Source organism: Symphalangus syndactylus, chromosome 14 (genome assembly GCF_028878055.3).
Source record: "Symphalangus syndactylus isolate Jambi chromosome 14, NHGRI_mSymSyn1-v2.1_pri, whole genome shotgun sequence".
Lineage (NCBI taxonomy): Eukaryota > Metazoa > Chordata > Mammalia > Primates > Hylobatidae > Symphalangus > Symphalangus syndactylus.
Genome location: NC_072436.2, coordinates 8,565,327 through 8,584,017, shown reverse-complemented (window position 1 = coordinate 8,584,017; position 18,691 = coordinate 8,565,327). Strand labels below are relative to the sequence as shown.

The window sequence follows — 18,691 nt, the reverse complement described above, 5'->3', positions numbered from 1 at the left end:
CAATGGCGTGGGCTTTGGCGGCAGCGTTTGGCTAGGGAGGTGGGGTGGGGAGAGGCAGGACAGACTCAGGTAATCAACCTCTGGGTACACGCCACAGGGAAAGGAGCCTTGGTTTTTTTTGTTTTTTTTTTTTTTTTTCAACAGAAAAATGATTAGGACTGTAAAGCCTTCTAGCTCGCTCTTGCCAAAGAGAGGCTGGTCACAGAGGCGGGAGACAGTCTGTTAAGCGGGGAGCTGATCATCTGAGGACAGACACTGAGGAAGGACATTGGAATGCTTTTGGCAGTGAATGACAATTCTTTCAACAAGACCCCCCTCCCACACCCACTTCAAAGAAACAGTGGACAGGATGTGCTTTCCAAAATACTGCAGTTTAATTCTGAAAAACTCAAATGCAAGAGGCCCAGAGCTGTCTACGGGATTGGATCTCCTGCAACCTGCCTTGGGCCCCAGAAGAGACGGGCAATGTCAGCCTCCTCCCTGCTCTGCGTGGGAGAGACCACGGAGAACTTCTTTATCGGGCCCAAACTGGAGCCGCTGACTGCTCAGAGCAAGATTTCTGCCTTGAAAGCAAATGCAGTAGCCTCAGAAATGTGCAGCCCATACTCCTTCCTCCCCTCCTCCCCCGCCAGGCTGGCAGAGTTGCAGTAAAGGTGCCTGCAGGTGATGACCTCATGTCTCCCTTCCCATGGCAGGGATCAGAGCTTTGGGAGATGTGACCAAGGAGGCCATATGAACTTGCTACCCCTTTCTCTACCCCAGACATACCCGCATGACCTTGTTTTACTCATATTGCATTGGTTTAACTCGGAAATGGGTGACCTCCCACCCCCTAACCTGACTCAGTAAGAGGGGAGGTAAAGCAGTTTAGGCCCTGGTATCTGTTTGAGAAGTTAAAGGAAAGGGCATGGGTGGTCAGGGAGGAGGCAGAGCTTGGGGTCAAAGGGATACATGTCGGGGGAGGTTTGCCTAATCTTGTCTCCCACCAGCTCCAGGAGCCAGGGGTTTCTCTTTTTTTTCACAACACATTCCAAACCTAGGAAAGGGATTTCTCCTTATCTGGCTCTTAACCCAGGAGAGCTAAACACTTCAGCTGCTTGAAGAAATCGCCTGTGGAGCTGCATGCCTGCCAAAGGATTGGGGTAAGACACATCTAGCCTGGGCGTGGTGCCTTCTGCCTGTAATCCCAGTACTTTGGGAGGCTGAGGCCGGCAGGTCGCTTGAGCTCAGGAATTCAAGACCAGCCTGGGCAACATGGCGAAACCCTGTGTCTACAAAAAATACAAACATTAGCCAGGTGTGGTGGTGCACGCCTGTAGTCCCAGCTACTTGGGGGGCTGAGGTGGGAGGATGGCTTGAGCTCCAGGGGGTGGAGGTTGTAGTGAGCGGAGACTGCACTACTGCACCCCAGCCTGGGCGACAGAGCGAGACTCCATCTCAAAAAAATAAAAAACAAAACTCTTTTCCTAGTTCTGACCTGAGGTTTTTAGGTGCACAGGCAGGAAGGTAGCTAAGCCAGGGATTCAGTGGGGAGGGGCTCCCCCAGGATCTGAAGTCCAGAGAACAGGAGCCTAGAACCAATATTTCCAGGTGCCCCAATGTGCTTGCGTGCTGGAGAAAAGGGGCATGCCTCCAGGGGGGTGTTAGTAAGGCCAGAGATAGCCAGCTAGACCCTACTCTCTGCCCCTTGTCCTCCCCCTCCCATTTCTGTATCTCTTATCTTCCCTGAGGCTTTGGTCTCCCTCACAGCACAAGGGCCCACTTATTTGGGAGTTGGGGTGAAGATAAGCTCCTGGAGAGCAGAAGACAGTGAAGGCTGGTGTCACCTGAGCCTCTGTCCAGCTGAACTGAGGGTGCGATGGAGTCGTTACCTGCCCTCACCCCCAAAGTGCATCTGTGTCCCCCAGGGCTGAGCTGGAGCAACACCACTTTGTTATGCTTAGGAGGGAGGGCCAGCCCCCCAAGTACTAGAAAGCAAAAGGGCCACTAGGTCCCAGCCTCGGTTTTTTGGGCATCCACGTGCCTTTTTTGGTATTAAATTATGTACTATTAAAATAAAAGCTAAGTGTTTTACCCTCCCTATGGATGCGGGGAGACTGCAGGAACTCAAGTAGGAGCTGGAGTGTAGCTCCCTGCTAGGAAGGGGCTATGCAGTGAGTCCTCCATCTTTCTCCCCATTGGCTCAGCCGCTCGGAATAAGCCAGGCCTGGGGGGGCCAGCTGCATCCTGTGGGCCTCCAGAGCCTCCTCTCTGCCCCCTGGGATTCACACAAAGGAGCAGCAGCTGGAGCGCTTCTTCTGGGACTCTACGTAGTCTCGGATCTGGAAGCTGGGCTCATCCGCCTGCTGCCCGGCTCGGTATTTCAGTTCCCTTGAAGAAGAGACAACGGGCTGGGCTGGGCTGGGCTGGGGTGAGGAGCTGAGCCGCCCCCTCCCCTCTCCCAGTGGCCAGAGCAAATGGACCTCAGCCTGCAGAATGCAGGTGTGTCCAGGGGCTGGGCCAGGGGCCAGGCCCTACTGGATTCCTGGAGGGTGCCGCCCTGCCCCGCACACTTCCCTTCCCTGCCCAGCTCTCACTTGGCGATGGCCAGAAAGGCTAACTCCACATTCATGCCAGTCTTGGCGCTGGTCTCCAGGAAGGGAACACCGTACTCCTGCCCGGAAGAGAGTGTCCTCAGGGCCGGCCTCGGGTTGCCCCCACCCTTCACCCTGTCCCACAGACAGTCACTTACCCTGGCCAGGGTCTCTCCGTCTTCGGAACGGATCACTCTTTCGCTGCTCATATCCGCCTGTCAAGCCCAAATGGGTCACTCTGGGGAAGGAGGCCTCGGCCCCAGCGGGCCCATATTTTGCCCCAGAAGCAGGCCTTGCCTGCCCTCTGCTGGTGGCCCAAGGGAGTGCAGGCAGGTGTGATTGGCCTGGGGCCAGGGTTTCTGCCCAGTGTAGCTCCCAGCCCTGGGATCTCACCTTTGGTGAAAGGTGTGGTGACCCAGTCTTGGAAGAGGACAGCAGTTGGGGCTAACCCTTTGCAGTCTTAGCCCCTGACCTGGGACCCTGTGCACTCTGCTCTAATGGGGGCTGAGAACTGGGAACCCCTTGATTTCTCAGGCAACAACTTGGACTTTCCCTGGAAAGGGCAGATGGGATGGGCAGAAGCCTCCAGATGTGTCTGAGCCCTGAGCTGGAGGCTGCAGAGTCCTCTTCAGGAAGGATGCCTAGATAACTGTTCTTGGGTGGTTACGGGGCTGGCTAGGGCTGAGGAAGTGCAGGGCTGGGCTGACCCTGCCCTGGAGCCACTCACCTTGTTGCCGAGCAGCATGATCACCACGTCCCTCTGGGCATACTCATGAATCTCAGTGAGCCAGGCCTGTGGGAGAGGGCGTGCTGAGACTGGCATTCTCTTCCTCCTGCTGCCCCTTTCTTCTTCTGCTCCGTTTGACTATCCTCAGCTACTCACTGCCTTAAACATGATGCCCTGTGCGTTCTCTCATCTGTACCTTTGTTCTGGCCCCTCCACGCCTGGATGGCCTTCCTTGGTGGCTCAACCCACAATGGCCCCACCCTCCCCATTTTATGCTGTGCAACTATCAGTTCTATGGAAGATCCAGATGCATGGAGACCTTATCTCACAAATCAGTTGGTTGTCACCAGTGATTTCTTGGAGTGTCCTGTTGAAGGACAGGAAAGCCTGCTTGGCTTTCCTGCCCACATGGCCACCAAATACAAAGCAGCAGATACGACTTCTGAGTCACAAGTAGGTGTTTTTCAGAAGGCAGGAGGATTCCACGCTCCACCCCTTTCCACAGTGCAGGAAGCAACCCCAGCCTGCACAGACGTTGCCTTGGCTGCTTAAGGGTGGGAGTCAGGGGAAGGGAGTACCTACCCTGATGTTGTCGAAAGAAGATTTGTTGGTGATGTCGTACAGCAGAAGCAAGGCTGGAGGGGAGAGGATCACAGAGGGGACTTAGGCAGCAGCACGGGTGCTACCAAGGGGCTGGGGTAGGGGTTGGAGGGTGCGAGGGACTTACCCTGGGCATCTCTGTAATAAGCATGGGTGACGCTTCGGAACCGTTCCTGCCCGGCGGTGTCCCAGATCTGGGAAGGGATGGGATGGAGAAATGGTCAGAAGGAGGCAGGTGCAAGGAATGTGCTGGGTGGAGCAGGCCTGCTTTGTGGTATGAGATATCTGTGGGAAGGTGGGGCTGTTTTCTTCTTTAGGTTCTCATGAGCTCCTGACCATCCAATGACCTGGACAGTAGCAGTTACTGAGTTCTCAAGCTCGTTCAAAATCATCTCCTCAGCCGAGCGCGGTGGCTCGCACCTGTAATCCCAGCACTTTGGGAGGCCGAGGCAGGCGGATCACGAGGTCAGGAGACCCAGACCATCCTGGCTGACACAGTGAAAACCCGTCTCTACTAAAAATACAAAAAATTAGCCAGGTGTGGTGGCACGCACCTGTAGTCCCAGCTACTCGGGAGGCTGAGGCAGAAGAATCGCTTAAACTTGGGAGGCAGAGGTTGCAGTGAGCCGAGATTGTGCCACTGCACTCTAGCCTGGGCGACAGAGAGAGACTCCATCTCAAAAAAAAGAAAAAAAAAGAATCTTCTCCTCTCCCCTAGCCCAGGGTTTGGGGATGTCCAATCTCCTAAAAGCAGATAAAGCCCAGGCAACTGGGGAGGAGATGGATGGAGGCTAAGCTTGTCTGAAGGTATTTGGAGCTACCATTCATAGATGAGAGGGTGCCTGGGAACTGCTTTTTCTGCAGACATCAAATAAACAAAAGCCATTTCCTCCCGTGGGCCCCACAGGAAATTGCCCCAGGCGGAGGGCAGGGCTGCAGGCCTCCTGTGGTTCAGGGTGAGAAGGAAGGGCAAGTCCTCGATCCTCCCTCCCCAACTTCAGCCTCTGGTCTCACCTGCAGCTTCACTCTCACGCCATCCACGGTCACCACCTTGTTCTGAAAGAGAAAAAGGCAGAGGATGGGAGGGCAGGAGTCATGTGGCTCCTCAGCTGTGCAGACGTCCTGTCTTGTTCCCTCTCCAGGCTTAGAGTGGGTGCAGTGAGCCCCAGAACCGTCTCCAGTCAGATCATACCATCAGGGCAGCAGGAACCCCATCCCCAGACACCTCCACTGTGGAGTCGTCTCTTCTGGGGACTGTAACTGCCTTCTCACAACAGCAGGGCAAGAGGAGTCTGAGAAACATCCTGGCTCTCTCCAGGGATCAGGCAGCCCAGGGCTGGAGGGCCGGTTGCTGCTGGAGGCCCTGCCCTTTCCCCACTTTGGTCTCCCTCTCCTGGAGCCTGGCCCTAGGACTGTGACCAAGCCCCTGGAGATGGGGTGTTTGCCTGCATCCTGGGGACCTGAGGTTACATCTGCAGCAGCATCTTTTCTTTAGATGCCCACTGATTCTCTAGTGAAGGAAGTGTTCGCTTTCTGCCTGCTTGAAGCTGTAGAGCCCCACCTGCCAGGGTGAGACCTTGGCTCTGTTGAACACTTTGGGTGTGCAGCGCCCAGCATCCCTGACGCAGATTTGTAAGATGGAGTCGTCAAGGTGAGAGGGAGGGTCCCTGGTGAGCTGCTATCTCCCAACATGGCCAGCCCAGCTCTTTTTTTTTTTCTTTTTTGAGACGGAGTCTCACTTTGTCGCCCAGGCTGGAGTGCAGTGGCGCAATCTCAGCTCACTGCAACCTCCACCACCTGGATTCAAGTGATTCTCCTGCCTCAGCCTCCCGAGTAGCTGGGACTACAGGAGCATGCCACTATATCTGGCTAATTTTTGTATTTTTAGTAGAGACAGGGTTTCACCATGTTGGCCAGGCTGGTCTCGAACTCCTGACCTTGTGATCTGCCTGCCTCGGCCTCCCAGAGTGCTGGGAATACAGGCGAGAGCCACCGCGCCCGGCCCAAGCCCAGCTCTTAAACCTAGTGCAGGGCTGTGCTTTCCAGGAACTCCAGAAAGACTGATTGACCTTTGAGGCCTTTCCAAAGGGGCCCAGGTAGGAGGGCAATGAGCAGGGGCTCTGTGGGCCAAGATATTCAGCTTATGCCGTGCCTGCGGCTGCTCTGCTTGGGAGAAGTCCCCCAGGAGTTGAGGTGGAAACGAAGACTCAGTCTCATTTTTTTGCATCTTATAGTTGGGCAAGGAGCCAACCTTACCGAGTCTCCTTTGACCCGGCCACCTCTGTGGTGTTGGGGGAGTGGGTTGTGTGCCCTCCAGGCATGAGCCTCGAGAGTCCCTGGGAGCCAGGGTGAGCAAGGCAGGGGCAACCCCGCTGTGCCTGAGCCACAGCCCTGGCTCTCTGCTGGAAGCAGGTGTCTGCAGCCACCTCACCCTGAAGTCTATGCCGACGGTGGCTATGAAGGTTCCGGACAGGAAGGCCCCGTCTTTGAATTGGATCAGGAAACACGTTTTGCCGACGCCTGTGTCTCCCAGAAGCATCACCTAGGGGGTAGGGGCAGAGGCAGTTAATGGGGAGTCAGGGGAGCTTCTGGGATTCCAGGAGAGAGACACATGGAGAGGATCAGAGAAGAGGGGGCTGGCATGAATGCTGACCGCACTAAGGGCCACCTGCTTCCAGAAAGCCTGCCGCCACCTTCACCCTACCTCTCCTCTCCACGCTCCTTGGCTCTCCCTCTGACCCTCCTGTCCTCATCCAAGTTCCTAGAGGCTGGAGTTAAGACCTCACCATGAACAGGTCCCCAAGTGTGCTCCGTGGCCTCAGAGAACCACCACATTTGCACAATCTAGACACTGGCCACATTTGCCGATAGCCACACCATGCAGGGATTCCATCCCTCTGTGTACTTGTGTCATCCATCGTCCGCTCGTGAGTACACGCATGGGCTGGGCTGTACTGACAGGAAAGGGAAATGTCAATATATTGGACAAGGATTCCCACCCAAGGGAGTCTATCAAAATCTGCTGGGGGTGGGGCATGGTCATTTGCATACTCTATAATGAATACTGTTTGGGGTTTTTTTGGGGGTCACAACATTTATTTGGAAGTTTCTTTCTTTCTTTCTTTCTTTCTTTTTTTTTTTTGGAGACGGAGTTTTGCTCTTGTTGCCCAGGCTGGAATGCAATGGCGAGATCTTGGCTCACCACAACCTCCGCCTCCCAGGTTTAAATGATTCTCCTGCTTCAGCCTCCTGAGTCGCTGGGATTACAGGCGTGCACCATCTCGCCTGGCTAATTTTGTATTTTTAGTAGAGACGAGGTTTCTCCATGTTGGTCAGGCTGGTCTTGAACTCCTGACCTCAGGTGATCCGCCCGCCTCAGCCTCCCAAAGTGCTGGGATTACAAGCGTGAGCCACCGCACCGACTGGAAGTTTCTAATGACATTTTATGTTTATTAAAAGGTTGCATGAGGCCGGGTGCGGTGGCTCGTGTGTAATCCTAGCATTTTGGGTGCCCAAGGTGGGTGGATCACCTGAGGTTGGGAGTTTGAGACCAGCCTGACCAACATGGTGAAACCCTATCTCTACTAAAACTACAAAAAACTAGCCAGGAGCGGTGGCGCATGCCTGTAGTCCCAGTTACCTGGGAGGCTGAGAAAGGAGAATAGCTTGAACCCAGGAGGTAGAGGTTGCAGTGAGCCAAGATTGCATCACTGCACTCCAGCCTCGGTGACAGAGCGACACTCTGTCTCAAAAAAAAAAAAAAAAAAAAAAAGAGGTTGCATGAATTAGGGAAGGTTGAAATTTATACTAAAGTGGGGAGATGTGCAGTTGGAAGTTCTTTCAGCAGAAACCTCCCACATGGGACACGTGGCTGCAGATCAGCATCCTGGGGTTGCTGTGGGTAGTGTGGGCAGGAGTACCAAGGAGGTAACCTATGGAGGGGGCATGGCCCTCTCCTTTACTGTCTGGCTCTGCTCTGCTCATCTTCCCCAGGGACATGCAGGAATGGTGGAGAGGAGCACTTTGTCCCATTGTTCTCCAATCTTGGATAACAGGGGTCTAGATCCAAGGCTGGAATTTTCCCAACTGCTGGTTAGGTGGCTTAATGGGTTGAGCAGGGACTAGGTCTGAATTATTTTTGAGGCTCTGAAATTGACAGTGGAGCCCAAAGGCATTCCTTTTGTGGGCATGGGTTACTGGGATTAGTTAACTCTGGTGGAGAGGCAGGGGTGGCTGAGCAGAAGGGGTATGAAGGATGGGTCTTGATTTGTAAATGGCCTACTGTGTGACTTTAGGAAGATTCCTTAACCTTTCTGTGGCATGGTTTCCATAGTGGGTAGAAGGAGGACGGATAATTTCTTTGAGGTATTTCTAGAGTCTGTTAATGGCTAGGGCCAATCATCGTGGTGAATCACCTAAGACCCAGGGAAGAGTGGCCCAGGGCGGGAACTGTCTGCCTGTGGGCCACATCACTCCTAGTCTGGTCCAAGGAGCTCCTGCCGGGCTTTCTCAGAGGGTCCTGGACTCACTCCCCTGGGGCAGGCCCGGGGAGGCTGGGGACCAACTCTCCTGCCAATGCCGCTTGGCCAGGGAACAGATGAAGGGGTGGGGGATAGGAGCTCTCTGGAGCCTGCACTCTTCCCTGGAGGAGTCCCAGCCCTGGAGCAGGAAGGAGGGAGGGAGAGCCAGTCTTTGTGTACTTTACAGATCACAGCTGCCTTGAGCAAACGATGCCAGCTACCCACCCAGCTCGGTGATTCCACCAAACACAAACAGCTGCCTAGTCTGGCCACCTCCTAGGCAAACAACCCAGCTGGTTTGCAAGGCAACAAGGTCAGGCAGTCCCCCTCAGCCTGGAGCCTGGCCGACAGCAGCTCCTCCTCTCCGAGGGTGCAGGGGCCCATTTCCTGCCACAAGCCCACACAGGACGCCTATCTCAACGGCTCTGGGCGGATGACTTGCAGGGCGGCTTCCCCCAAAACACTGGGGTGGAGGCTGAGGCTCCCAGCAAGGGTGAGCCCTGGTGGCGGGGAGGAAACCGAGGCCCAGAGAGAGGCAGGTCTCCTTCTAGGCCATGCAGCGGAATCCAGGACAGCCCTCACTCCATCCCCAACCCTGCAGAGGAAGAGTGAAGCTCTAGGATCCCTCAGCAATTCTTTCAGTTTCTGGTACCTGCTCACTCCAAAGACACAGATGGAAAGCGACAGAGCAGTCCACTGCTGTCCCTACCTGTTTCCATACAGGACACCCCTGTAGAGGTAGCAAGCCACTGAGATCTTTCTCAGGTTCGAAAAATTCCCAAGTGGCCTGCAGGCCTGCTGGCAACATCCTTTTGGGAGGAGTGGCTTCCTACTGCAGGGAGGAAGACGAAAGGCAGTGCCTCCAGCGGGTGGAATGGGAGGGCAGCAGCTGGGGGACATCAGGCCTTAAACCTGGATGTCAGATCTCAACTAAGAGCTTAGCTCGGAAAATGGCATTAACGCCAGTTCCTCTGCCAGCAGGGGACGTCCTCTCCGAGTCTCCGTGTGGTCCCGATCTCCCAGCGCTTCTCAGCCTGAGCCCCGAGAGTTGCGCGCTTAACCCTCACCAAGAAGCATAGGCTCCCGGGGGCTCATATTTGCCAGAGTGTGGCAGAAGAGAACTGAGTTGGGGCCAGCGGGGGGATCACTCAGTCTTTGCGATCTTCCGCGACCCGCCCCCACCGAGCCAGCAGAGACACCTAGAGCTTGGGACGGCCCCAAGGGCTGTGTCCTGACCCTCTCTCCCTCCCTCCTCTGGGAGACCCAGCTGCCTGGGGGAAGGGCTGAGTCCAACCCAGACGCAGCCAGGAAGGGGCTAGCGCCGAAGAGGGCGGGGGTCTCACGGAAGAGGCCCACCCACCTTGCCCGTGAGGTCGTAGCTCGGGCTGCAGGGCGGGGAGGGCTCGGGGGCCTCGCCATCCCGGGTGGCAGCGGCGCCTGGCGTGCCCGTCATGTCCCTGGACGAGAGGTGAGCAGTGCCGGCCCGCAGGCCAAGGAGAGCGCAGGAACGGCCCCGCCCCAGCCCCGCCCACTCCTCCCCTCCCTCGACCCGGTCCCCGCAGGCTCCTCCCTCTGTCCCGTCGCCCCCTCGACGACACCGGCTCGGAGCTTGCTGTTCCCTGAGGGCACGCAGAGCCGCAGGGTCCGCGTGAAGGGGCGGGCAGCCTCCCTGAGCAACACCGGCTCGGCTCCGTGCGCTTAGGACATGGGCCACATCCAGCCCCGGGACCCGTTCCCTGTGGCCGCTTGCTTGCCTTCGGGGGGAGCGGGTCGCGGGGACCCCGTCTGCTGCGGAAGAGTTCCTGTAGTCGCTGCGCAGCGCGACAGCAGGCGGCGCCCGAGCCCCGGCCTGTGGGCCGTCCCCAGGTGGCGAGGCGGGGAGCTGGGGACCCCTGGTCTGCGCCTCCGCGGATAGCCCCGACACAGTTCCGCATCCGTGAAGGCACCCGGCCCGAGCTCATCTGATACAGTTTTGTTTACCAACCCATACTCGCCTTAAAGCACATGTACGCTGCGGTGTTTTGGGGCCTCTGACTGGCGCGGGGACTTTGACCCTTTAGTATGGATCACCTCTCGTTTCCCCTGGCCTGTTGGGCTGTGCCCAGAATGTCCCACCAGGGGAGAGCTTTCGCAAGAGGGCTGCGCAGCACCCATCTCCCAGTGGACCGCTCCTGAAGGCGGGTCCGGCCTTATTAACCCATGACACTCACCCTGGCCCCGAGGAGGAGCCAAATAAATTCATGAAGTCGTGGATCATTTTGAGCAGAGCTGCCAGGATATCCCAGGCACCCGGCAGCTCTTGGTGACAGAGAGTAGGGAGTGCAGCTGGGGTTGCTGGTAGCACAGCTCAGGGGCTCTGTGGCCTGGGCCCACCTTTCAATTACCCCCATCTCCACATTCTATAAGCAGCTTCAGGTTACCAAGGAACAGGGCGAGTGCATTACAGAGGGACTGTTTGAGGGGTGTGTAGGGAGGGGAGAGCTGGAGACGGGTACCTGTACCTTTTTTTTTTTTTTGAGACAGAGTCTCACTCTGTCGCCCAGCTTGGAGTGCAGTGGTGCGATCTCGCCTCACTGCAACCTTGGTTCCCGAGTTCAAGCGATACTCCTGCCTCAGTCTCCTGGAGTAGCTGGGATTACAGGTGCACGACACCACGCCCGGCTATTTTTTCTTTTTGTATTTTTAGTAGAGACGGGGTTTCGACATGTTGGCCAAGCTGGTCTCAAATTTCTGACCTCAGGCGATCCGCCCACCTGGGCCTCCCAAAGTGCTGGGATTACAGGCATGAGCCACTGCACCCGGCCTGCAATTCTTAACTTAGGTGTGGAGGTGAGGAGCAGGGGTAGACGTGGCTTATGGGCCACCATAGGCCTGTGGGAACTGACTTTGTACGCCAGCCTCCAGCCCTGTATTTCCTGATATCAGCTGGAGGTATTTTCTGTCAGCTGGGAGAAGTGCCCGTAGTGGGGACAGAGGTGATCTCCAGTAGAGTAAAGAGCTTGGGTTACCTCTTCTGGAGGTGAGCGTGCTATAACCTCAGTTGGGCATAGGGCGGGACTCAAACAGGGAGCCACAGACTGGAGACTGGGGGCTGCGCAGCACACTACAGTGGCCTGGTGTTGGTTGCTATTTGGATGCCAGAGGCTCTTGCTGCAAATAATGCTGAGGTCTGCTCAATGCCAGTGGGCTCCCGGAGACGGAGTCTCACTCTGTCACCCAGGCTGGAGTGCAGTGGCGGGATCTCGGCTCATTGCATCCTCCGCCTCCCAGGTTCAAGCAATTCTCCTCCCTCAGCCTCCGGAGCAGCTGGGACTACAGGTGCATGCCACCACGCCTGGCTAATTTTTGTATTCTTAGTAGAGAACTTCACCACGTTGGACAGGCTGGTCTGGAACCGCTGACCTCAGGCGATACGCCCGCCTTGGCCTTCCAAATTGCTGGGATTACAAGCGTGAGCCACCGCACCCGGCCTGGGATGTGGTCTTCTCCCTCCCCTCCCCTCCCCTCCCCTCCCCTCCCCTCCCTTCCCCTCTCCTCCCCTCCCCTCCCCTCCCCTCTCCTCCCCTCTCCTCTCCTCCCCTCTCCTCTCCTCCCCTCTCCTCTCCTCCCCTCTCCTCCCCTCTCCTCTCCTTTCTTTTCTTTCTTTCTCTCTCTTTCTTTCTTTCTCTCTCTCTTTCTTTCTTTCCCTTTCTTTCTTTCTTTGCCTGCCTGCCTTCCTTCCTTTCTTCCTTCCTTCCTCTCTCTTTTCCTTCATTCCTTTCTTTCTTTCTTTCTCTCTCTCTCTTCCTCCCTCTTTCATTCTTTCTCTCCTTCCTTCCTCCCTCTCTTTCTTTCTTTCCTTCTTTCTTTCTTGGTTTTCCTTCCTTCCTTCCTCTCTCTCTTTTCCTTTCTTTCTTTCTCTCTCTCTCTTTTCTTTCTTTCTTTCTTTCTTTCTTTCTTTCTTTCTTTCTTTCTTTCTCTCCTTCCTATCTCTCTTTCCCTTTGTTTCTCTCTCTCTCTTTCTTTCTTTCTTTTTATTTTTTTCTTGAGATGGAGCTCTGTCACCCAGGCTGGAGTGCAGTGGCACGATCTTGGCTCACTGCAACCTCCGCCTCCCGGGTTGTTCAAGCCATTCTCCTGCCTCAGCCTCCCGAGTAGCTGGGATAACAGGTGCCCACCATCATGCCTGGCTAATTTTTGTATTTTTGTAGAGACAGGGTTTCACCATGTTGGCCAGGCTGGTATTGAACTCCTGACCTCAGGTGATCCACCTGCCTTAGCCTCCCAAAATGTTGGGATTAGAGGCGTGAGCCATTGTGCCCGGCCGGGATGCAGGTTTTCATTGCAGGAGGGAAATGGTGGAGGAAGACTGAGAGAGGGAATGGGGCGTGCCTCATGCTCACCTTCTACTGTAAACCATGCTGTTATGGGTTGAATTCTGTCCCCTAAAGATAGGCTGAGGTCTGAACCACTAGTACCTCAGATCATGCCCTTACTTGGAAATGTGGTCATTGCAGATATCGCTCATTAAAATGAGGTTATACTAGCATAGGGCAGGCCATTAATCCAGTATGACCGGTGTCATGAGAAGAAAGAGACACAGGGAAAGGACATCCAGGTGAAGACAGGCGAGATGGGAGCAGTGCGGCTGCAAGCCAAGGAATGCTAAGGACTCCTGGGAGCCACCAAGGCCATGGAAGAGGAAGGAATGACCCTTCCCTGGAGCCTTCAGAGGGAGTGTAGCCCTGCTGGTACTTCGAGTTCAGCTTTCTAGCCTCCAGCTGTGGTTTGTGTTGTTGGCTCCAAGGCCCTCTTTGTCCTATGGTGGGTTTGGAATACAGAAGGTTGAACATTAGCGCGAATCATCCAGAAGGAACAGTGACCTGAAGCACTTCCCTGCTGTGTTGCTGCGCTAGTCTGGATGGAGGAATCTGACCTAGGGAAGAAGTCTTTGAACATGGGGAGAGGGGCTGCAGGCTCTCCTCCAGGTGGTCCCTGTCTGGCCTGCTGGGTCTGCAGTGTGTGGGTAATGTCATACTTGGAGGGTGCATACACTGTCCCCATGGCCACTGTAATGTCCTGTAGGGTGTTCAAGGGCAGCCTCGGGTGAGTCAGAAGTGGGTTGGGGTCAAAGACATTCAGAACAGGGAACAGGGGCTGTGCAGAATAGGGACTCACTAAGGGACCTGTGTGGTCTCTGGGGAGGAAACCTGGGCCTCCTAACGTTCACTCTGAGGCTGTGTATGCGCTGCGGTAGCCTGTGCCTCTCCCCAGACACACACCACAGACACTCACACGTGTGCACCCACCCCACAACACACCGCGGACACACACACCTCACCACACACACAGACACACCTCAGACCACACACACCTCACCCCTCAAATCACACCACACACCTCACCACACACACCTCAAATCACATCACACATCTCAAACCACACACATCTCAAATCACATCGCACACACCTCGTACCTCAAATCACACCACACGCCTCATAACTCAAATCACACCACACACCTCACCAACACACCTCAAATCACACCACACACCTCACACCACACACACCCCTCAAATCACACCACACACCTCACCACACACCCCTCAAATCACACCACACATGTCACACCACACACACCCCTCAAATCACACCACACACCTCACCGCACACCCCTCAAATCACACCACACACCTCAAACCACACACACCCCTCAAATCACACCACACACATCTCACACCACACACACCTCACCCCTGAAATCACACCACACACCTCACCAACACACCTCAAATCACACCACACACCTCACCGCACACACCTCAAATCACACCACACACCTCAAACCACACACATGCACCTCAAATCACACCACACACCTCAAACCACACACACGCACCTCAAATCACACCACACACCTCAAACCACACACACACCTCAAATCACACCACACACACCTCACACCACACACACCTCACCCCTGAAATCGCACCACACACCTCACCAACACACCTCAAATCACACCACACACCTCACACCACACACACCCCTCAAATTACACCACACACCTCACCACACACCCCTCAAATCACACCACACACCTCACACCACATACACACACACATCAAATCACACCACATACACCTCACACCACACACACACCCTCAAATCACACCACAGACACACCTTACACCACACACACCACACACACTGCAAATCACACCACAGACACACACACCTCACCATACACACACACTCACACCACACACACCTAACCCCTCAAATCACACCACACACCTCACACACCCCTCAGATCTCCACACATACCTCACACACACCTCACACCACACACATACACTCTCAAATCACACCACAAATACACACACGCACCCTACATCATACCACACACATCTGCCTCACATCATACCATAAATACACATGCCTCACACCCTACATTATACCACAAACACACACTTCATAACATGTCCCACACACAACTTTGTATTATGCCACAAATGCGCACCTCACACTATAAGCAAACACACCTACTATCATACGACATACATACACATCTTACATGACCCCCAAACACACATACCTCATTTCACTCCAAACACATACTCCTGTCACCACGATGCAGCTCCAGGCACAGTTTATTTCACGCCATCAACACCTGTGCCACATCACTGTGCAAACACCTGCCTCTCCAATGGACCCCATGCCTCATACCATCACCAAATGTGTATATCACCCTATAAATGACCCCCCAACACCTCTTATTGCCTCCAGATCTGAAATGCACACCCCCACAAAACCCCCAAATAGATACCCCTGCCCTCCTGATCACAGATCACACCCTCATAGTCATGCAGCCCTGCTGATAGTGGAGGCACCAAGTGTCAGTGAGACAAACCCTCATGCGTGTTGAGAGATGGGGGGGCTCTTGTGTGCAGCCCTGGAGCTCTGGGGCGCGGGGCAGGGGCCTCCCTGCTATCCAGGTCGATGGCAGAAAACTCCAGAGCTGGGAAACAGCACAGCCCAAAGAGCACAGGGTCGGGATGTGGGAAGGAGACCCGGGCAGAGACTGGAGGGACAAGGCCTCAACTCATGTTTTGCAAAATGTGGCGCATGGACCTGCTGATTCTGGGCCCCCCACGTGGTTTTACTGAAGTAACATGTCTATGAGGGAGCTTAGAGTTTGCATTTCAGATGAGCTTCCCCCGGAGGCTTTTATGTGTGCTGAAGGAGTGTTCAAGAACCACTGGTCTAAACTGCAACAGCTTGACCAGTAGATGAGCGATTTAGACTTTATTTGGAAGGCAATAGTGAACCATGAATGTTCAGGTGGGGGATGAGCAGAGTGAGCTTGTTTTTTTTGTTTTGTTTTTTGTTGTTGTTGTTGTTTTGAGATGGGAGTCTCGCTCTGTTGCCCAGGCTGGAGTGTAATGGTGTGATCTCGGCTCACTGCAACCTCCACCTCCCAGGTTCAAGTGGTTCTCTTGCCTCAGCCTCCCAAGTAGCTGGGATTACAGGCGTGTGCCACCACATCTGGCAAACTTTTTTGTATTTTTAGTAGAGAAGGGGTTTTGCCATGTTTGCCAGGCTGGTCTTGAACTCCTGGCCTCAAGTGATCTGCCTGCCTCGGCCTCCCAAAGTGCTGAGATTACAGGTGTGAGCCACCACGCCTGGCCTGAGTGAGGGTTTTGAAAGAGGAATTTTGTGTCAGTGCTCAGGCAAGACTGGGGAATTTGGGGGAAACTGAGGAGAGAGGTAACAAGGAGGACCTGAACTGTGTTGGGAGGGGCTGACTGGAAAGACCCCTGTGTGAACCCCATCGATGTCAGTGCCCCATAAGCCCATCAGCAGGACCCCCACAGCCAGTTTGATGGAGCTGGTGGTAGAGAATTTAGGGAAGGTCTTGACTGAGAGGCATCTACACAGGACCTGGGCAGGTCCCACTTCCAGAAGGCGATGGGCCCAGTAGTTTATGGGTGAAGGCATGCCCTAGGTAGTCACCCTGCTCACCTCTGGCTCCTCCAAAGTGGGAGACCAGGGGCTCTGTCCCTCCCCTGCCACCTAGGCTGTCCTCAGCCTCCTGAGCGGAGCCAGTGGCAGTGTCTGCCTCCCTTCCCATCATGCAGGAGTTGCAGGATACAGCCTGGCCAGCGGCAGGGCCCTTATCCATGCCATATCTCAAATCTCTGTGTGAAGGACAGATGGGTAAACAAGTGTCTGGTAGCCTGGCTCTCTGGGGACCCCCAGACCGCTGATATGTGGAGGAGACCCCCATGTCTACCAGTTCTTTGCTCAGGTGTCCCCAGGCTGAGTTTCTGGCCAGGGGCTCAGGCCCTCACTCAGCGTAAGCAGGCGACAGGTTTGTCCTGAGATGCACCAGGACATCGGGTGCTGGCCGGTGCCAAGCAGGCAGCCCAGGCTCTAGGAGGCCCACCCTGAGGTCAGTGGGAAAGCCAAGCATGTCCCATCTCAGGCTAGACCCACAGTTTGACCACACACTTTCTTTTTCCTTCACAGGAAATCGGCCTCAATTTTCTTGCCAAGCTAGCGGCAAAATTTGGAGATCTCACCTCTGTGGTCTGTGGAATGTGAATCAGACTTTGCATGTCCACAGCCATATCCACCCCACTCTCTTCCTTCCTCACCAGACAGGCAGAAGGGTGGGTGAGGAGATGCGGGTGTGACCCTGAGGGCAGGGTGTGTCCTGGCTGCTGAGGGCAGACTGGACCTGGGCTGGGGTGGGTGATGCCTGGCACCAGGTCATCCTGGTTTGCTTCATGGCAGCCTGGTCCAAGACCTCAGGGATTGCCAGGCAGCCTTGGCCTCCTGGGTCTCAGCCCTGCCCTATTCAGCACTACCAGAGCCCAGCCAGTCCCAGTCCAGGGAGAGCCCTGGGCACTGGTGTTTCAGGGCCGATTCTAGACCCCAGAACACACCTGAGCCAGGCACTCACTTCCGCTTTGCCTCCTGGAAGGTCACCCAGAAGCCATGTTCGTTCTGAACCCCTGCCTTCCTGACTGTGACCCGGTGGGCAAGCCCATTTTTCTGGGTTTTCCTCTCTCTCTTCCCCTCAGCATGGCACTGCTGCGTCCTGACCCTGAGTGTGATCTCACAGGCCCTGTGCTCTGGTCTCAGAGGTTCCCAAACATCCGCCTTGTCCAAGAAGAGATGTTTGCTCTTCCCCATCTTGAGATGCTAGGATTCTGGGGTCCCGAGGGAAGGCCCTGCTCTTCCTGCCACATTCCGAGAGAGGAGTGGAACCCTCTCCCAAGGTCTTCCCAGGAATTCAAAGGCAGCTGCAGCCGCAGGCATGGGACAATGCGGGGAGATGGGATGTGTGGTAGAGGAGGGATCCCTTGTCCCGCAGAGGGGCTGTGGGCAGAAAAAGCCAAGGGCGCTGGGCTTCCTTAACCCGAGCCGCCCTTTTACCATTTTACCAAAGACTAAACACGGAACTGTAACCTGGGCCTGCCAGCTCCCTGAGACTCGTGTGACAATGCTAAGTTTGGACTGTACTGAAAACTTGGTCGTCCCTTTGTCCCTCCAGATCTTCTTGCCTTGGAGGGCTGACCTGAGCTATCCCATGTTAAAATATTTTTTTGCTTTCTGGCTTCCACTTGCATTCATCCAATGTGGAGCCCCAGAAGGAGATGGCGAGCAGGAGGAGAGCAACGTGGGACAGGGGATTGTTCTCCTGGCTGCCTCCCTCAGGTGCTTCCATGGGCTGCCATGTCCCTCCACTGAAGGTCCCACACAGCTCCCACCAGGCAGCTCACCCGGCAGCCCGCTTTGTCTCTGGGTTCTGGTGAGGGTGCCTTCCCTTCCTGCTTGATACTAGAGGTGGGCAGAGTTTCTGGACTACCCAGGGGCAGTGCACCCTCCCTCCTGGTCACCCAACACCCTCCTACACCTTGGGGAACAGTCTTCTCCTTAATCCTCCTTGAATGATCCAATGCGAGTGTCCACCTGTTTCCTGCTGGCACTCAACAGAAACACGCTGGGGTCCTGAGCCCAGGCCCAGAGCTAGCAGTGCCAGCCAGTGCTTACCGTGAATCCGATGCCCACGGTGGCCGAGAAGGAGCCAGGGATGAACTTGCCCTGATCGAACTGAACCAGCAGAGACGTCTTTCCCACACCACTGTCGCCCACCAGGATGGTCTGGAAGGGAGCAATAGAGAGAGAGGTGAGGGCCTGTGATGTGAGTTGGCCTCAGAGATGTCCTTGTGGCTGCGGGAGTGGATTCTTTCTAAGCACGCATGTGCACAACATGCATACAC

General features: G+C 55.2%; 1 protein-coding gene across 4 annotated transcripts in view; it reads right to left on the bottom strand.

Annotated features, from left to right (window-relative positions):
• Positions 1-352: 352 nt before the first annotated feature.
• RAB37 (RAB37, member RAS oncogene family) overlaps positions 353-18,691 on the bottom strand; it is a 62,380-nt gene continuing 44,041 nt past the window's right edge. The window contains exons 2-10 of one of the 4 annotated variants that reach the window (XM_055241716.2): positions 18,462-18,572; positions 6,332-6,442; positions 4,915-4,956; positions 4,028-4,094; positions 3,883-3,935; positions 3,301-3,366; positions 2,732-2,788; positions 2,577-2,653; positions 353-2,370 (exon numbers count right to left, since the gene is read on the bottom strand). In XM_055241716.2, the coding sequence (XP_055097691.1) occupies positions 2,265-2,370; positions 2,577-2,653; positions 2,732-2,788; positions 3,301-3,366; positions 3,883-3,935; positions 4,028-4,094; positions 4,915-4,956; positions 6,332-6,442; positions 18,462-18,572 (690 nt within the window). In that variant the 3' untranslated portion in view covers positions 353-2,264. Of the gene's footprint in view, positions 2,371-2,576; positions 2,654-2,731; positions 2,789-3,300; positions 3,367-3,882; positions 3,936-4,027; positions 4,095-4,914; positions 4,957-6,331; positions 6,443-9,780; positions 9,930-18,461; positions 18,573-18,691 lie in introns of those variants that run through there. The other 3 variants (XM_055241717.2, XM_055241718.2, XM_055241719.2) reach the window with 3 other exon arrangements.